Raw genomic sequence first — 20,393 nt, 5'->3', positions numbered from 1 at the left:
CCTCGGGTGGGGCCCGTACCCCTGGGCAGCCTCAATGGGCTTTCGTGGACGTCAAACAGCAAGGTCCAAATTCCTGAGCCAGAGGCTCAGGAAAACTAACAGGATCAAAGGTTGGAACGACGGTAACTGGGTCTCTGCACTAGAAATAGAGCCAGGAGCAAGAATGGCTTCTGAATCTGAGCCATGATGGTCAAGCGCTTCCACTTAACCTTCCTCAGCCTCTCCCTTCTCACAACTGGGGTCTGAAGAGAAGCAATGCTAAGGGCGTGGACTTGGAGTCAGGAGATTTAGCCGGAGGCCCCCTTCTCTCACTGTTTCACATGTGGTGCTGAACCTCTTTGGGCTTCTATAAAGTGGGAATACCCACTATTCCAATGTCACTGTATCACTGTGAGGCTCAAATCAGATCATAAAGAGGGGACGACAAACTCTAGGTGTTACATGGATATTACTTGTTGCTAGAATTGCCGTTGTCACGACTATCCTGCCACTTTGGAGCTTGGCTGGTCTCAGAGGATGGCTGAGTAAATGAATTATGTGCCCTTTTGCAGGCCTTCAATGTTCAGCTGATAAATGGTACGGCCCCTGCTTTTGCATTCTGAACCCTGTCCATTGTACCCTAAGCATCCTTTTCTATCTCCAGTGATAACATGAAAAGCATCTAGGATGTGGGTTGGTCCATGACATCCTTTCATATGGTCTGGTAAGCTTTGGAGTGTGTTAGTGACCAGCCACTGGCGCCTTTCACATTTGCTGAGTGGCAGTCTGATACCATTGTTCCACATTTTGACTGTGTCCATCATGTCTCAAAGAGAACAGAAATCTCTTCATTATCAGCTTATCCAGTGTGAGTGGAGACAATCGTCCTGTGTGCCTGGCTGACCCCGCTCTTCCTCTCTCATGATGGGGGCCTTGCTGGATCTTTGAGGAGGAAGGCAAACTCATTACATTAAAATACATAATATTTTGGTAGCTCTGCCAGTAGTTCCGCCACTCTCCCGTTGCAAGAGGATACAGAAGACCCATCTCTAAAAGCTGTCTTTGATGAACAGATCCTAGTTTCAGACGTGGGACCAAATAAGACTTATATCAACAGTAAGAGACAGTTCAACTGGTACTTTCTTTTCTTTTCTTTTTTAAAGATTTTATTTATTTGACAGACAGAGATCACAAGTAGGCAGAGAGGCAGGCAGAGAAGGTGAGGGGCGAAGCAGGCTTCCTGCTTAGCAGAGAGCCCGATTCGGGGCTCGATCCCAGGACCCTGGGATCATGACCTGAGCCGAAGGCAGAGGCTTTAACCCACTGAGCCACCCAGGCACCCCCAACTGGTACTTTCTTAACAATACTGGGGTATCTCTCTCAAATAATAGAACAAGCTCAGTCGAGCATCCCTACTGAATTAATCTGGCCTAAAATCTCTATCAAATCTTTCTAAAACTTAGTTCCCAGAAAGGATAAAAGAGTCATGATCTTGAAAAGATCTGAACGTGCCAATCCCTCTCAATTTATGAGGCCTATGGCCATTGCAAATGGTTTATTATTATTGCTAAGCATTTTTTAGATGAAATTTTTAATAAAATAGAGACTCCCTGGATTGTTTTAGAAAGTGAGCTAATGTGCAGGGCAACAGCTTTCTAATCAAGGTGAAAAAGAAGAGCACCATATCTTGTCTTCCTACTGATGGCCAAAGTAATTGTGTCAGGACCAAAGAAATACAAGGCACAGGCATAAGCTAATGGCAGGTGCCAAATATCTCAACAAGCATTAAATATACCTTCTTGCTTGATTCCAAAGCATTTCCAAAGCATATCCAAAGTGGCCTCAAATTATTATCATGCATGTATACTTTTTAAAGTGAGGAAATGAGGGCCAAGGTAAATTTTAAGTAGAAAAGAGTTTACTGCAGCCAGTGAGGAGGCCAGCACCCAGAGTGCATGCTGTGAGGTCCTGGCAGGTTGGAGACGTGGCTCACAGATTCCACTCTCCGTCTGCTCCAGCAGCCAAGGTGAAAAGTCAAACCCAGAGGGGCTCAGCGCTCCCCAGGGACTAAGAACTTGTTGGCCTTTGAACTTTCTTGGGGATTCCTGACTATGTTTCACAGCGCAGTAGCACAGTAAGAGCTAGAGCCTTGTCCTGAATCTTATTTTCGGTTGGTGACCAGCGTTAAATTCTGCGTCTCCAGTGGGCTGGCCACCTGAATTGGGCTCTGTTTCAAACAAATATGATAAATCCAGCTAATCTCTCAGGTATGAAAATAAAATTCACTCGGCGTGTAAGTAGATATTCTGTAGATATAAACGTTAAGTACAAACATGGTCTAACTGCTGATAATTCAACTCAAATTTAAAAAAGAAAATGCCAAGGCATCACTATCGCCTTGTGTTTCTGACAAATTTCAAAAAAGCACTCAATGTTCATTACCCCTTATTACCTACTGAATTTCTATCAAACCGATGGTAGGACCCTTGGACCAAGATGTGGCAGTGCTGGGCCCTGGTTACAGATGTCCCAGTGTGCATGCTGGACACAGGGTACATCGGTGTGATCCCGCTCCCTGCCCCCTCAGCAGCTACCTCTAATGGAAGATCCACAAACGGCCAAGGGACACTTTTCAGCAAACATTTTCATTCTTGCAGGTTTGTTTTTTTTTTTTAACAATAATACTGTAGCAGACATTTTATACACTTGAGTGACATTTTATCTTCAATAATCAGACAGACACAGCACAGAAAATACTTCTAAAGAGGGCCTCTAAAACAATTCACTGGGTTACAGTCTCTGAAGCTAACCCTCATGTATTAAATAATGGGAAATCATTTTGTTCTTATAAGATCAACTGAAGACCATACACTGAAACGGTTTAGAACGATACCACCAGAAACGGAGTTAGAAAGCTAGGAAAAACAAATCATGTAGGAATCAGTACCCCTCTTAAAAGAGTTATTTCTATAGGGAAATTATTTTAGTCTAATTCGAAAATATATTTGAATGGAACACCTGTAACTTCACGAAAATGTTGTAATACATGGCCACTTAAATAAATGCTTCTAGCCCCTAGAAGTCATAAAAAATACTATGCCATAAATGAATTGATTTTTTTTAAAAATAAACACACCAGGAGTTATACTTACAAATAAATGCTATTGCTAAAAGCACTCACTTTCAGAGGCTAAATGCCTGTGCTAAAATGCTATTCGTGTTAAAATTCTATTTGAAACTTCTCTTTGCAGTTGCTTTTCAGAGCAAATTACTATGTCATAGAAGATAAAGTGCCTTTATTTTATTGTCCCTTTTTGCTTCCTCTGAACGACTTTACCAAGCTAGATCATCCACTTTTTGTCACCAGACTTGCACATGAGTGACTCTGGCTGTTTCCTAGAGTCTGATAAACTTTGAAAGTCAGGGGTCTGCGAAGCTAAGGGTGTTCAAAAGGATAGGCCACAGGCTCCGACACCCGTTTCCACAGAGAAGTCCCAAAAACATTTTGAACGACTGTATTTCTGCAGGAAATTGTGCAGTTTTCCCACAGAACTATTTTGAAAGGAAAAACACTTCACTTAGATATGTAAATCTTGGTATGTCTAAAAATAATTTCGCTACTTGATCACTGGACCTTGTATGGGTATCAACAAACATGCTTCCTATGAAAAGGGCTGTCATATGCTTTAAAACGAGTGTGTTGAGACAGATCCAGTGCCTAGAACGGAGGTCAGCAGTGGAAGGAGAGGAAGATGAGGATACTGAGCTGAGACAGTCCAAAGAGCGCCATGGTTAGGTAAAGCAGAAAATCTCTGAAAAGCTAGACAATGTGATTACTAGTTAAAACGTTAAATTCTAACAAGCTGACAAAAGCTAAAAGAAAACCAATTCTGCTACTTCTGGGTCAATGTCTGTACCATAAAGAAAACTGAATCTCTTTTAAACGTCCATGAGCCTTTTCTGAAGGGCATGTTTCTTAATAACCTTCATTAACTTCTGTTTGGTTGCCTAAGAGTTGTCTCTTATCCAAAAAAAGTTTAACACAGTCTCAGTAGAGATTGTGTTTATTTAAGCTTGTTGGAAAAACATTCCTATCATTTCAAGAATGACTAAATATTTTTCATTCACATAGTTAGCATTCCAGACTATGTTTTCCTGCCTCTGTTGATTAGATGAAAATTAGCAGGCCTAAGTCTGAACTATGAGATTCAATTATTATCTACGTAGGAAAATTAGTAGACACCTACAGTAGTGCCCTTTTAGGCAAGGGAAGTGGACAGCCTGAGAAATAAAGAGCAGCCTGCCCCTCGCAGGCCACATCCACAGGAAAATGCTTAATAGCCAGGACGACGGGAAGCTGTAACTTCAGAGGCAGAGGTTTTTCTAATAATGGGTTTCACAAGATGTTCTCAGTAATAACATTCTCATGGTATTCGAAATATCTAAAGCTATTGTAAATGACTGGAGAAAATAAAAATATCATGAAGTTCATCCAAGAAAAATTTTTGATGCTTTAGGTTAAATACCTACCTAGGTTAACACACAGTCCTCTGCTAGGCATTTGTGACCCAACACAGGACCTTATTTGGACAAGCTAAAAAACAGACCGTGCTATATTTTAATTCCCATTTATGGAGCGGGTTTCCAGGACACTGAGAGTTAAAGGATGAAACAGCATGCCTAACAGTCTTTGAGATATTATGAGTATTTTATTATTCTTGGCCTACTAATAATAGCACCGTAGATGGCACTGTAACAATACCACCCATAAACTGATTTTTGATCCCCGTTTGATGTATCAGAGTGTTAATATCATGTGACCTTGCGATGTCTTTGACTTCATAGCCTCTTGGGTCAGCCAAACTATGTTTGACTCCTTGCCACAGAAGCAGTAGCTTAATCATTTGAGATACTGTTCAGTGAGGAAGTATTATGGGCAGGGCTGGAAACATTTTTTCTTGTTTTAAGGAATTCCCACCCAGATATGTGCCTGGTACAGACTTTTCTGGCAGCCTAGTAAAAATTTCATCTGAAGGGCGGCTTGATTCAAATGATATCATCAGCATTTATGGGAAAGAATAGGGTGTTTCTATAAAATGAGGACTGAGGAGAAGGACAGTATGTCTGACCGCTGACAGTCCTCCAGCCCTCCAGAGGTACTCAGCATTCACTCTATTCTGTGAGCTGATGTTGGAGTGGCTTACTCAAGCCACACAGGTCAAGAAAAGCCTCAAGCTCTTCAGCATTGTCCCAGGTAGGATCAGGATTACCCAAGTAAGAGATCCGAGAAAGCCAGGGGCCGGGAAGAAAGATGGTTGATTGTCTGGTTCAATCACATTCTGTCCTAAATCCAGAGATTCAGAAAGAATCAATGCACGGGGAGTATCTTATTCTTCTACAGAGTTGGCTTACTCTGAGTTAGCAGAATTATTAGACCAGTCTGAAACTCCACTCGGTTTCATAAAATAACTCAATGAATAGCACTTATTTCCAGTTTTTATTATGGAAATTAAAAAAAAATACTGAAGCAGATAAAACAATATGACAGACCTTTATATACCCATGATCTAGCTTTGATAAGCTACAAATAACTCTTTGATTTCCTGAGATGGGAAATAGATTTGCTTTTGTTTCAGAGAAACAGAACTAGTAGAAAGAAACTAGCCATCTGCCCAACCACAAGCATGGAATTTATTTACTGGTAACCTAAGTCGTGATGTTGAATATTACCTTATTAAATATTACCCACGTTGTTCCTAATTTTTGATAGGTGATACTCTTGGTGTTGGGTCTGAAATCCCCCAGGTCATCAAAACAAACAGATCCTCCCAGCAGGCGACTGCACACACACACTGGGCCTGAAGAACACTCGGGTCACAGTGGCCACCTGGGTAGGGTCCGGCCGTAGCCCAAGATGAACAGGCTTGACATCGAGACTTCAAGTGACGATGTAATTCTTATCTCTTGCATCAGGTGTGGCAGCCAAGCTGGCCTCACACCTGTTCACATTTCTTGCATTTTTCTTACCGAGTCATCCAGGGTATGTCACATATGCCTTAGAGCCTGAATGTCCCTCCCCAACACCTTATCTTACTTTTAATTATACAACAGATTTTTTTTTTTTTTAAATAGAAAATAGTACTGTGATCTTAGGCTCTCTCTCTCTGACATTAAGAATCAGCATAGGCAGCATTTATATCTGATGTTATCGGGACGAAAAAATTAGAGCATTTTCAATATTGAATTGTGACGGTAAGAAACAATTCTGGCTGAAATAATAAGGCAGCAGCACCTATATACTCGCAAGGCAGGTCTCAAAAGCAGTACATTAAATGTGACAGCGAGCATTGGCCTTGTAGGATCTGCACTTAAACTCTGTGATTCTGGATACAGGGGTTAAACTGCAGAGACAAGAAGCCAGGGTTCACAAACCAGTCTTGGAAGGCTCTGTGGCTGGAGTGGAGTGGAGAGCTCAGTGCCCATCAGCAGGCTGAGCGGTCAACTTGAAGCCAACTGGGCCAACTCGCCTGCAGACATCGGGGCCCACCATGTGCAAAATACACTCCATCTAAAACAATACTTCCCATTCTCAGAGTGTATTTTCAAAAGGAAGCATTCTAATGTTCTTCTTTCTTCATCTGATCAGGGTCAGCATTCGAGACTCTGGTCGAGGAAACCTTTATCAGGGTACGTCACCTCACTCGGCCAAGACGGAGATCTGTAAGAGGAGTCGGCTCGATTTCCTACTCCAGGCTCTCCCTCACTCCCTAAAACTCACTCGCTCATCATTTATTCATTAACAACTTCCAAACACCTACTTCCATGTCAGGTGCTGTTTCACGGATTCAAAAGAATATGCTAAACTCCTATCTCACAGGGCGGAGCCGTGTTCAGGCTACTGGTAAACCTGGAGGGCAGTGCAGGGTCTGGCTCACGGGCACTCCACATGCGGGCTCCAGAGCCAAGGCTCCGGGAACACACTGCTCTGCCGTTTTTGAGCTGTATGACCCCAGGCACGTTACACGATGTCTAAACTTTGGGTTCTGTGAGGATGAACTAGGATGGTGCTACCAGAGGGGAGCTGTGAGGGTCAATGAGCTGTTGGTCTTTAAGGCACTCAGGCTGGCTCAGTCAGCGTGCACGAAATGTTAGCTACGGTTACGGGCTGTAAGCTCGATGGCACTAACGGCGCTAGGGGCTGAGGAAGACCTCATTCTGCTGCCTTCCTTTTCTGTTGTCAGGTTTTTCGGCTTTTGTTTGTTTGTTTTTTAAAGATTTATCTATTTTAGAGACAGAGAGAGCATGAGTGGGAGCGGCAGCGTGACAGACAGCGTCTCAAGCGGACTCCATGCTGGGCACGAAGCCCAAAGCGGGGCTCGGTCCCACGACCCTGAGATCATGACCTGAGCCTAAACCAAGAGTTGTACATTCAACCAATGGCATCACCCACGCACCTGTTTTGAGTTTTTGAGGAGATAAGGACATATCTTCCATCTGTACACTTAAATTGCAAACTTTATATACTATTCCATTCTCGCCCATCCTAGCTCTTGAAAAAGGGCAGAAAACTTAAATCATGTAATTGAAGAATAAGGAGAAATGAAGAGAAAAGCCAGCAGAACAAAACCCAGGAATATAATCAGTTACAGACTAACAGAACAGGATGGCTTATCTGTATACCTGAACTGGGTGTTGACAATAACGGGGTAAGACTCACGCACGAGAGTACTTAAGTGCCAATTGAAAAAGCACTTAGGTACTTGTGAATCAAGTTAGCTGTCAAGTAACAGCCAAGTCTTGAAGGGGCCCCAGGTTCCAGTCTCCACGCCTCCAGGAGTAACCAAACGCATGGTGTTTGTCACTTGGAAGGTATGGAGCTCCAGGAACAACAATGGTCATAACAAGGTGACCAGTTGTCCCTGCAGGTCCTAACATGCCCTGTTTGGTAATACATAATTTATTTAGAAAGAGTCTCAAACCACAATCTTTGTGGGGGCTCTTTTATCTCATTTCAGGCTCTGAATGTGTACCCTAGGAAGACAGCTAAATGTGCGTGGAGGAATTTGCTGTATGCAGACTCATCAACACCACTGTTTCTGGTTTCCTCCAAATAATTGCGGCTGATCATGTATTATACATTAACAACTTGCCTTTTTTATTTCATCTAATCTATTCCAAGATCACCTGAAATTCTACTTAAATATGCTGCTGAGAAAGTATTTTCTTTTCTTTTTTTTAAAGATTTCATCTATTATTTGACAGAGAGAGATCACAAGTAGGCAGAGAAGCAGGCAGAAAGAGAGGGGGAAGCAAGCTCTCCACCGAGCAGAGAGCCTGATGTGGGGCTCGATCCCAGAACTCTAGGATCATGACCTGAGCTGAAGGCAGAGGTTTAACACACTGAGCCACCCAGGCGCCCTGAAAGTATTTTCGAATAGTTCCAGAGACTTTCTTCGGTCCCCTAAACTAAGCAATAAAATTCATTCACCCTGTATTATTTTATAAGTTTATTATAATTATTAATAAGTAACCTTTTAGGATTCACTCTTAAGCTGGGCACTATTTTTTTAATCCCATACCAAAGGGATTTTTCTGTCTTCCTATTACATCTTAAAACGAGAGTTAATGGAGAGCAAGAACAAGAACAATCTTATACGAAACTCACTGCTTACAAGCAAAAACAAGAAATTCAAGATAATCTAGTTCTCTGAGGACTAGAAAATGGACTGTGCCCAAGGCTAGATGAAGAAGGGGAAGAGAGACCAGCAGAAGCTTACAGCTCGAAATCAAGATGCTGAGTTCTGGCGAGGAGACTGTCCCAACACTGAGGCTCGGGAAGGAACTGTGATGGGTCTCTCCAAAGCCATCGGTCCTCTGAGCTTCGCAAATGGCCACCCTACTCCTGTCTCCTCCCCCAACATAGGACCAAGAGCCAAAAATGAAGAGAGATGAATAAGGAAACTGGAAATAGGGGTAGGAGCAAACAGATAACATCTGGGAGTGTGAAAAATAGAACGTAGCTGAATCTGACAAGACGTCCGTGTATCCCATCATGGCTACTTAACGGCCACTGACCCGGGAGGAAATTACCCTCATCTCTTTCAACCTTAATTTCTTCATCTTTAAATGGGATGTTGCAGGCTTCAGCACAGTGTTATTGAGAGGATTCAATGACATCAGGTACAAATACAAAGCACTTAACCCCATAGTACCAAAATACGGGCATGCCTTTTCTCATTTAATTTAAAACAGCCTAAAACATTTTCTCTGACTTTAACAAGGAGTGCTTGCTTATTTCTTTGTGCCCGGACAACCAGAAGTTCTTCATAAACTTTTTTGAAGTTTATCACTCCTTTCTCAAACAGGGGGCAATGAGATTATAACTCCACGTAGATGCTGTGAGACCGAACTCTAACTAATCACACTAACGTTCACTCCCTATGCAAACATCTCCACGATGCCCAAATCCATCAGTCTGTGTCACACACACAGACGCTGCTCGTCACAGACAGTCTCCCTGCTCTATCACCGCAGTGGCGGGTATGTGAATGCCTGCAAAATGGCTTGCCTTCCCTTCATTTACTTTCGGAGGGAAGGTCTTATTATTCTATTTAATATAACCTTTTAGTCTTATTTTCAATTTATAATTCAAGACTCATGAAGTTAAAGGATTAGTGTTTGCTGGTTAATACACTTAAGCTTTAACTTTCTATTAAAGTTTATCCCACACGTATATGAACGTGAGTATTTCAAGTTGACAGCAGACTGTCCCCAATCCTCAGGGAAAGATATTTCTGTCTCTGTTTCAGCAAGGCACCCTTTCTCATAAAGCCGACCCTATACCATCATCCGTATTTCCACCCACTCCTTTTTCCGGCATTGAAGCACTGCCTTTAGAGGATGGGAGGAGTGTCTGTGTGAGGGGTGGGTGATTTCCACAAAACTGGTCATCTGGAAGCTATGAACTTTTGGAGTGTGGCAGCTGCACGCTGAGCAGAGTAACGGTGAGGGAATTGGTGATGTCCTCCGGCTTAAATTTTTATATGATTTTTAAGTTCTTTAGAATTCTAAGCCCTCAGGGGTTAACGAAGCTAGTCAGGCAAACTCTGAAGCCTGAGTTTCTTACAATTAAGGTAGAAGCGAAAGACTTCCCGATACAGGATTTAGTCAACTGAATTTCCTTTTTTTTTTTTTAAAGATTTTATTTATTTGTTTGAGAGAGAGAGAGCAGGGGGGAGGGGTAGAGCGAGAGGAAGGAAGAGTCTTAAGCAGACTGCACTGAGCGTAACACGGGGCTTGATCCTAGGACCTTGAGATCACGACCTGAGGAGAAACCAGGAGTCGGATGCAGGGTTGGCCGGCCAATCAGCCATGCCACCCAGGCGCCCCCAGCCAACTGCATGTCTGAAAAGATCTGTCAGTTCCTTAAAAGCTGTTTTTAAAAATTCTAGAAGGACCCATCTTCAACATGATCCACTGTAGTTCATCTTACTATGCAAATGTGCTTCTTAATGACACTCTGCTGGATCTGTAAGTATAAATATTCACTCTCTTGTCTGTACTAACAGGCACAGAGGATTAAGGTTGACTTAAGTGTGCAAAGACACTTCCCAGGATGGGGCAATTGGGCTGGAGTAGGGCTTGCAAAAGGCTAAACTAGGAAGCCTGGGGCTCCTCTCCACTACACAGGAAGAGGGGTAGTGAAGGCAGGCAACCGAGACTTAAGGAAAAGCCTCAGGATAGCAGAAGAAGGGCTGCTGAGTGAAGGCAGTTGGGAGAGCAAACTGCCTTTGATGGTTGCAGACTTTTTCCTCCAGCCATCAGGACTCCTGGGCTCATGGAAACACGAAAAGTCAAACATGCCACGCTTGCGTCATGGGTCTTATTTCCCATTCTATTTCACCACATTGACCTTTGGATGCTAATTAGGCTTGAAGTGAATGGAACTGAAATGTATATATGCTTGTATCATAAAGTCTTGAGACAAGCATGTTGGCGGCAGTAAAAATTAAGACTACACGGTTCTCATTGCAAATTTGCAACATTTGCCCCAAACGATTAGTTTTGGCCGTATAATAAATTCATCTGCAACTGGTAACAGCATGAAGCAGACATCATGCCCGAGGAGATGAAAAACAAACAAGCACACACTGGTAGAAGCTTATCCAACACGAAACATTCGCCAGGGACTCATTAGAAGCAACGAGGCTTACCTTCGCACACAGGGCAGCACTCGCCAGGCACTTTGACGGGGTTCATGCAGCTCTGTCCGCAGGCTGTTGCCACGCAGTGCGGCTCTCCATTGATGCACTGGCAGAACGTGCAGTCATCCTCCCGCCACCGGTCCCCGTGGGCGCGGATCTGCCCATTGGCGTAGCAGCCAGCAGGGTTATTAAAAGGATACACGGGATCTAGATGAAAAAGGTGAGTTCCAGGTAAGATGGAGGGCATTCTAATTTAATCTACGTTTTATCTCTGCCTGCTGTCATAGGCAGAAGCTCGGGTTGCATAGCGTCTCCAGGGGCACATGCAAAAGCAGCTGTCATCCTGAATTCGTGTCCACCCCTCCTGACACTGTAGACGGGGCAGGGGATCTGTAGCATAAAAACCAACGTGCAGGTGTTACCACTTCATAAGTCACAAAACTCTGTGGACAGAGCTGTGGGCTGGTAATTACAAAATGCAGGTCCGTTTTAGGCGTTTGACAAGGTCTTCTGAGTTGTCAATTTTAATGTTTATTATACTTCAATTTCACCCCCTGTAAGGTAGAAAAATAATGCCCCCATCCAATTCAGAGGGATACTGTGGCTTCCTGGATAACTGAACTCTGTCTCAGGGTGCCTGGAGATCCACATGGACAGCACGTGGACAGCATGTGGACACTGGTGAGTACGGCAGGCACCTGCTTTCGCCTTGTTCAGGACAAGGCTCGTTTAGACATACTGTGGGTCATGGCTTGTGCCCTGGAGGGAAGGCTGGGAAACCAGGCCATTTTTCTCCCCGTGAGCTGGGTGGCCAAACAGCAGCCCAGGCTGGGGATCAGGAGTAGCCAAGGCTACTATAAACAACAAAACATGTTTTCTGAACATTACTGACCAGGACATAAATACTGCATACAAAATCCCCAATCACCATTATTTTTTTAAAGGTACTATTATTTATTTTTTAAATCAACATATAATGTATTATTATTTGCTTCAGGGGTACAGGTATGGGAATCATCAGGCTTGCACAATTCACAGCGCTCACCACCCCAACTACCATGATAATGAGAGCCACCAGATAAACCACTTAATTTTCTTTTTCAGAAACACATAAAATCTGGCTTCAAAAAGTCAGGGCTGCTGAGCCGAGAGGGAAGTTATGAATTTGGTCCTCTCCAGTCTAAAGAAGGAACGGCATTATAAGAAAGTCAGAATGCCAAAAGTTTAAAATAATGCAGTCCCAGCTTTAGAAAGCCAGGCTGCCAGAAATGGAAGCAGCCAAAGACCTGAGCTAGATAAGACTTTATAAATTTCTTTATAAAAAATATTTACACCGCATACTTCATTTCTACTCGGAGCCTGGATCTGAATTCCAGGAAGTGAGACCTAACCGGATCCATGCCCAGACAACTCGTTATGATTATTACACAGAGGTTCCTATCTATGTTTTTACACCACCAACCACTACATAGTTTCAGCGACTATTACCAACTGGGGCCAGCCAGGGAACACATCTTTTGGGAAGGTTAGAAAGAAGTTTGATGTGATTTTTTAAAAATTAATCCCCAATGACACCTAAAAACTAAACCACCTTTCTCCTATGTTGACCAAAATAATTGCTAACACGGGAAAGAATTTCCCTATTATGAACAGTTGTTCAGTGTTAGGAATGTAGTTTGTATATTTTAAACCTTTTCACATCTTGAACATTATGTAGTAAATAAAGCTTGGACACTGAACAGGATTTTAGGAAAACAGGAAAAGGTACGGAATGTGGCATGACATTTTGTCCTGTTCTCCGTGCGCAGATAAAGACAGGGTGAATGTCAGACATGAGACTGACATGTCTGATTCCAGATGGAAGGTCTGTGACCTAGTCAGTCAAGACAAGAAGGCTCACATGACCCTCCTTTCTGTGGAACCAGTGTGATGTGGTCATAGCAGAGACACAGTCAGGTGTGGGGGTATCATTCCTGGTTTCATTATCAACTCAAACAAATGTTCTACTTTTCTGAGCTTCCACTTCTTAAGCCTTAAAATGGGTGGGTTGTAGTGAATGGATATCCAGAATTATTATTCTGAAATGTTTATTATTTATGAATCAGAGATAGGAGGATAAAGCCTATTGGAAGAATGTGAAACTATTAGTTCCTAGAAGGGTGAGGGGATATAGAAAAAGCAGGCCCCTGAGAACCTTCAACCCAGGACCACACCTGACACATGACTGGACCTTACGCTGGTGTTACCACCGTGCCACACAGCCCACTCTTGCCCACACACATTGTCAAAGAGTGGAGGGCAGTGGAGTCCTGATCCTCCCTGGAGAGGTACGGGTGTGGAAAGGAGGCAGGACAAGCTCCTCTCTGAGCTGCCTGGCTGAGATGGTCAGTGATTAGGTCTGGCTTGCTCTAGCCAAGCAACTTGAGGAAAGCAGGGGGAACTCTGATGTCAGGGTGAAGAGAACTTCCCCCACAACTGAGTGAGGACCTACTAGAACCAGAGGGGAGTAACTGACAGCAGTTGTGGGAAATCTCTAGTTGATCTGTGTGAACAGGTGGCTCATTTCTACACCCCAGGCCTAACTTCCCTTGGGGAGAGATTTTTACGCAGTCTTCCTGACATTATCAAAGTCCTAAAAGATGGACCACGAATGTCATAAAAAGGGAACTTCTTCAATATTCCACTATTTTTGGATGAGACTGCTTTGGGTGGATTTTGATACTAAAACCCTGAGCCACGTCTGTGCTTATTAATTTTTGATCAGCACCTTTTCTTACCTTCACACACGGGGCAGCACTCTCCTTCAGGCACATAGTACCTCTCACAGTTCAGCTCTCCGCACTGGGCCGTGAAGCAGATGGAAACACCCCCTTGGCATCGGCAGAACCGACAACTGTCCATTCGAAACATGTCGCCATCGTTATATTCCACGTTGTTGAATACACAGGCTGGCTTTGTTTCTGAAAGGAGTTAAAGCAAACAAGGCACATTCAAAGTCATTTCTGAGTGGTGTCCTTTTGTTTTCCCAACAACCTCAAGAAAATTACGACAGCAGAAAGTTAAAATTTGATAGAAACGTACTAAACAATGTAATTTTTTTAAAAACAGAAGCAATAAGGCAATGCAAAATAAAGTAAAATTTAAAAAGTCACATAGCTCTCCTCTTTGCCCCAAGGAATTGAAATTCTCCTTTTAAAAAATCTATACTGCCTTACCCCTCCTCCAAAGAAAGGTAACCATCTAACCATGAAACTCATGTGTCTAATATGTGCTTTAAAGAGATTACATTTGTTTTGTTAGAGAATTCTCTGCCTTAAAAAAATGATCTTGCCTCCACATTAGGTTTTGTTCTGCCTCAAAAAAATTATTTAGGTCTTTTTAGAGATGGTATTTTTGTATTTTCCCAGTGTTCTTTCTTAAATTCTTTTTTTCCCTCTATCTAGCTTAATAATCTTTAATTTTAATAGTACTTAGACTTTAACAAAACACCATTCCACTTCTTGGAAACAACCTAAATGTCTACAAACTGATGTGAAGGACAGACAAATGTGGTATACCCATACAATGAAATATTTCTTGGCCGTAAACAGGGATGAAGTTCTGATATATGCTACAACATTAATGAAACTTGAAAACATTACGGTAATTAATGGAAGCCAAGCAAAAACCCAAACATATCATATGATTCTAATTACATGAAATGCCCATCATAGGCACATCTACAGAGATAAAAACTAGATTAGCTGGCTAATCTAGATTAGCCAGTTAGCTGGGGGTTTTGGGGGCAAATGGGGAGTGAGCTGGGAACCAACAAGTTGGATGAGTTGGGAACTTTTACAGGGATTCATGAGCGTTCTAAAATTGACTGTGATAATTACACAACCCTGTGAATATACTAAAAACTGCTGAATTGTACAACTTAACTTAGTGAATTGCACGATATGTGCCTCAATGAAGCTGGCAACATAAAAAAACTCCCTAGTTGAAGAAAGGTCTCTTGCGTTGATGTACCCTGTTTAACAAGGTGGGAAAAACTGGATTATGATACATGCATTTCTCACAGGTTTCTCTACCCCAACATCATTTAATATGTCACCCTGCATGTTCACAATTTATAGAGAGACTTTCACTGCCTTTTAATTTGAGTATATTTGCACTTGATTTGTATTTAAGGACAATGACTTTCTCATTTGATTTTGTAACAGTCCAGTGGAAAAGACAGAGCAAGTGTTACCATCCATTTCTCTGATTAGGAAAATGAGCCTTAGAAGCGGCTGGGTGACTTGCCTACAGTCACATAACTGGCTGGAGGTGGCCGTGCACCCGTTCACACAAGTAGCAAACGCGCACATCTGAACCTCCTCCCTGCTGCGGCGGTATACGGTATTCCTTTTCTCCGAAAATTAAGGTTGGGTTAAGTATCATCTTATGACAGCTCAGAATTCCTCCATATGCTTTCCGTCAACACACTAATCTGAAATGGAACTGGAAGGAACCGGGCAGTAAGAGCATAAGTTTCCAAGTACAGAAGACGGTGGTGCCCTCACAAATCAAACCTGCAGGCTCTGCAGAGAGGTAAAGCTGTCCACCCTAACGAAAGGCTGAGCACCCATTCAAAGTGAGAGAAAAATGTAGAACCCCATCAACATTAATTACCTGGCTGCATTAACCAGCCATATCTAGCATCTGTGTGAAGCTACAAATCTCTGCACAAGATGAGAAGAGGTGAGGAGGGAAGGGTCTGGTTATGAATATCACTGCTCCAGATGAACCATCTTTATGGTGGGGGGGCGGTGTAGGAGCTTAAGTTGGAGGGGACGGGCTGGATGAGGACTTGGCAGTTAGGTCTCACCAGCTAATACACAGAGAGAAGAGGCTGGAAGGTAGAGACATGAGGAGTCCCCAAAAACCCAGTCTGGAAAACATAATCGGTTCTTTAGGATGATGATGATGGTGGTAATAATAATAATACCCACAGGACACAATGAAATCTGTTTGATGCGGAGAGAAATTTACAGAGGCTCTTGAGAAAATACCTGATAAGAAGGACAGCAGGGGTCTTTGAGGAGCAATGACCAATGACTTCCCCACCTGCAGGGGATAGAGGAATCGCAGAACATGGGGAGATGACCACTGCCTCTCTAAGAGGACAACTTAAGTGGCTGTGGAAATGAAAAATATTACAAAGAAATAATTTACTATGTGATTTGTACTTCTCAATACAGAGATGCATAAAAGTGTCTTTTTAGTCATTTTTGTGTATGTTTTACATCTGTCCAATTGAATTTTATATTTCTAAGTTCTGGAATCTTCTCTTCCGTCTTTAATATATTACAGAATTCCCGAAAAAGAACCTTACGGTATAGATGGTTTCACTGCCTGCCAAATTACACTGGTTGGCAGATATGACGGGTATATTATTTTGATGATGGAAAAGACTAAAACATAGAACTTTAAATCAAATGTGAAAGTAGAAGAAAAATCCAAACAGATACACTTCTGCTGCTTTTTCTCTTTAATCTCTCAGTAAAAAGGCCAGTATCTTGCCTCTGGTCTCATTTAACTGTGGGTGAGCTGTGTAGGAAGGCCAGTGGGTAGACAACATAAGCCAAATGAGAGGTAACTGTATGGTAGACATCTAAGAAGATCTCCACATGTCAAGAGCAAACAGACGGGTCACAAAGACAGGGTGCATGCAGTTCTAAATACCTGAAGAGGAAAAGCCCTCGTCCCTGGGTGGGGGAGAGGAAGTGTATGCACTAGAATGCCCCCGACAGATCTACTTCAGGATAAGGGAAAGGGAACAACCCTTATAAAGGATTGCAAAAGGTGGTATCACTCTGAAATAAGATCAGCTTGATAAGGCCCCAGGAACACAACGGTGCTCCATTAGTGCATGTGAGGAATATTTCTTTCAAAGTGCAGTATTCTCTTCATTACTGTAGAAGTAAATACTTTATCTCAGAAACATGACCGAGCATTATTACTACACAAAGGCGTCTCAGTAGATGGTTTTGCACGCATTTCCGCATGAAAAGACTGCAGGTCTGAGTTTTCTAGGCCGGAATTTCACACAAAGATTAAGCCAGCCTTGGGTATGGCTCTTCCGTGACTGGTGAGTTTCACACGTTAGTGTCTGATGCTGGAAGAGTCAGTTATTGGCTATGACACTTGGACTGAGATGTTCTTTTTTCATAAAAAAGTTCAAATGTCTGTACATACACATACACAACTGACCACATATCTGAAGCAACCAAATGATCACTTCCACACTGTAGGCCTGAGATTTCAGATCCAAAGTCCTCCAGGAACGAGGGGAGGGCTCGTGTAAGACAACAGGGTGTATGACAGCCAAATGGAGAACATGCACCCATCTAAAAGTAGAGGCCATCACTCTCTTCCGGATGACAGATGATGACACTTTTGTTAGTAGGCCCGAGCAGACACAGTCCTGAAGGGGACTCCAGACTGCTCCACTGCGACCGTGGAGGTCACACCTCCAGCTGGTGACCTTGATGACGTCTAAGCTTCTGTAAAAGGAGCTCAAGCATATCCCCTGTTCCTCGGGTTTCTAAACAGGCCTGTCCTTCAACCAACACCTCATAGATCCTCCTTTTGGCTCTCATCAGAGAACTCAGTCACAAACTGCCTCTACCTGGTCTGCAACTCTGCAGTCCCACCGCCAAAACCAAACCAAACCAAACCAAACCAAACCAAACCAAATCAAACTGAAAATAGTATTTAGGGAGACTAGTCTATCTATTCATCCAGGCTAATGTTTTCAAAACACAGGAGTTCTCAAATTCTCTGTGAACATTTTTCATTTTGTGTTTTCACTTTAATGCTCGTTTTCTCTCTCTCTCACACACACACACACACACACACACACACACACACACACACACACGGATCACCTCAGTGGCAGCTCAGGAACTGAGTGCTGACATGCTGTCTCCATTTCTACACGTGGCGTTACTTATGTTAACATCCACCCCACTGTCTCCCAAGCGGGGGTTTCTGGAGATGTTCCTATATTTTGGGGAGTTCTCAAAGTCCAAGAGACCATGCTCTCGTCATCTAGGCTCCAGCTGGGTGTCCCATGGATCTCTGAGAACTACTTTCATGGAGTTGCATTTTAATATTTTGTTTCTGCTTTCTGGTGACAGAGGAAACCTATGTCTGCGTCGGTGGTATGAAAGTAACTCAGGACAGGCCCACTACACCATCTAGAGCTTTTTAACAACCCAGGGGAGACGAGAGCTGCCCCCTCCAATAGGTTTTTTTCCTCTAAAAATAAGAACTGTGTATCTGACTCTATCTCCTTTTCTCACTTTGATGGCCAGGAGGCTGGGGGCCTGGCTGACATTCAGCCCTTGCAATAACACAGACAGACACAGCCTATGTACCTGCAGCCGCTTTCTTTTTGGTTTTCACTTCAACTTTTATGTACCAGTCTAGGATTCCCTGCTTTCTCATTAATATTTCAGCATTATGTTGTTTTTGTTTATAAAGTTACCTAAAATCTCTTGTGCATAAGGAAAGTTTTATAAATATAAATATATAGACCCCTTCCTTCCTAAGTGATGACAACAATGAGTTTTTGATATGTAATATCCTCTAATGATGAACTTAGGACAGGTAAGATTCTCCCAGGGCACTGGGGAGAGGGGCAAATATGCACGCGCACACACACATGTGTGCATACACACATACATACAGATATGTGTGTGCATATGTGTGTGTGTGTGTGTACCTCCAAAGTAGTAAAATGCAGATCTGCAGGTACAATGTCTTTAAACATCACTGCTGTTCCTTGACTATGAATCTTCACAGTGTTACAGTTTCTAGTCTCATCTACAACTCAGTGACTAAGAGAGTAATAGAGACACTCGAACAGGACAACAAATAAAGCAAAAATGACCCACATTTGTGGTGGCAAGAAAGAAGCCCCCCCAGAAACAGTGCGAGGATGCTCTGTCATTTCTGCACTTGCTCGTGGCAGACAGCAAGTCCCATTCCCGGACTCAGAGCTCTATGAAAAGTGAGACTACGCTCAGGAGCAGGCCCCGGAGATCCCCCCGCGGCCCCTGAGGTGTGGGGCAGTGCTCAGCTGTCTGAAGCACACCGCACTGGGGGGAGATGTGAAGTGAATGTCCTGATAAGAAAGGCATATGCACAAATTTCTATAATCGAGATGTAAGGAAAGAAGAAAGGCACACCTCTTCCTCACCCAGAGGACACAACAGCAAATCGTATTATTAGCAGTGGTATTTCCAGGGGACCAGTGACTTTCAAGATTAGTGTTTCAGGAAGGGCAGTATAAGATGGAGGAGTCCCACAAAGTAGCCCCTCTGTGGGCTGGTATTTAACAGCCCCCTCTAGCAGGAACGAAGATGACATGAATCTGCTCACTCACTCCCCCGAGAAGCCCTGGGTGCCCTCCATGAGGCAGACAACATGCTCCTGCCCACAGAACAGGGACAGACTCTCTGCCTCTGGTGGTTCAGGTGGGAGAACGAGACACAGACACGAGAGCACTTGCAGCGTAAGGGGTCCTGGAAGGAAGCACCTCCCAGAGGCTGGGAATCCAGGGGAAGCAGGGACTCTGTCTCCAACGGCAGGAGTTACTCACAAAACGTCACCGACAAATACACATACGCAGCGGTACCAGACAGAAAGCTGGGCCGTTAGCTGGTGTTTACCACACGTGACTACAGGTGACTAGAAGAACTGAGAATGGACTTTTTCTGTACTTGTGCCTTGGATTCGCGAGGTCTGAATCAGGAAGCTCCTCTCACCTTCTCTAGCCCCTGGGAACGTCCAGAACAGTGTCTGTGGATGTGAACAGGAGGTGGGTACCCAAAATAAAAGCATCTGCTCTTGAGGCTCCACTGAGAGTGCTTCACAGAGAAAACCTCAGGTAAGTGACGGTTATTCACTCCATTTGACGGATGTGGAGATGAAGGCCCAGGGAGACCAAGAGGCACCCAAAGTTACACAGCCAGTGAGTAGAGGAACCAATTCTCAAAGTGAGGTCGTTCGGTTCCAGTCTACGTTCTCTCAACCATGAAGCCATACCACAAGTGTTTCCTCAAAGCAAAACGAACAGAACGACAGGCAATCGCTGGACTCAAAACTACAGGACGCAATCAAACAGGACTCAATTTTAATTTTCTTGGGGAAAAGGCAAGCTTGAGAGAGGGCAGAAAT

The 20,393-nt window shown here is 43.4% G+C and overlaps 1 protein-coding gene across 4 annotated transcripts in view; it reads right to left on the bottom strand.

The window, feature by feature from the left end:
- Positions 1 to 20,393, bottom strand: part of CRIM1 (cysteine rich transmembrane BMP regulator 1) — a 192,630-nt gene that overhangs the window by 59,199 nt on the left and 113,038 nt on the right. For all 4 annotated transcript variants that reach the window (XM_045979815.1, XM_045979814.1, XM_045979816.1 and 1 more), the window contains 2 exons: positions 13,961 to 14,143; positions 11,193 to 11,390 (listed from right to left, as the gene is read on the bottom strand). In XM_045979815.1, the coding sequence (XP_045835771.1) occupies positions 11,193 to 11,390; positions 13,961 to 14,143 (381 nt within the window). The remainder of the gene's footprint in view (positions 1 to 11,192; positions 11,391 to 13,960; positions 14,144 to 20,393) is intronic.

The sequence above is a fragment of the Meles meles genome, chromosome 15 (assembly GCF_922984935.1).
Source record: "Meles meles chromosome 15, mMelMel3.1 paternal haplotype, whole genome shotgun sequence".
Classification (NCBI taxonomy): domain Eukaryota; kingdom Metazoa; phylum Chordata; class Mammalia; order Carnivora; family Mustelidae; genus Meles; species Meles meles.
This window is presented reverse-complemented; position numbering and strand designations above follow the sequence as displayed.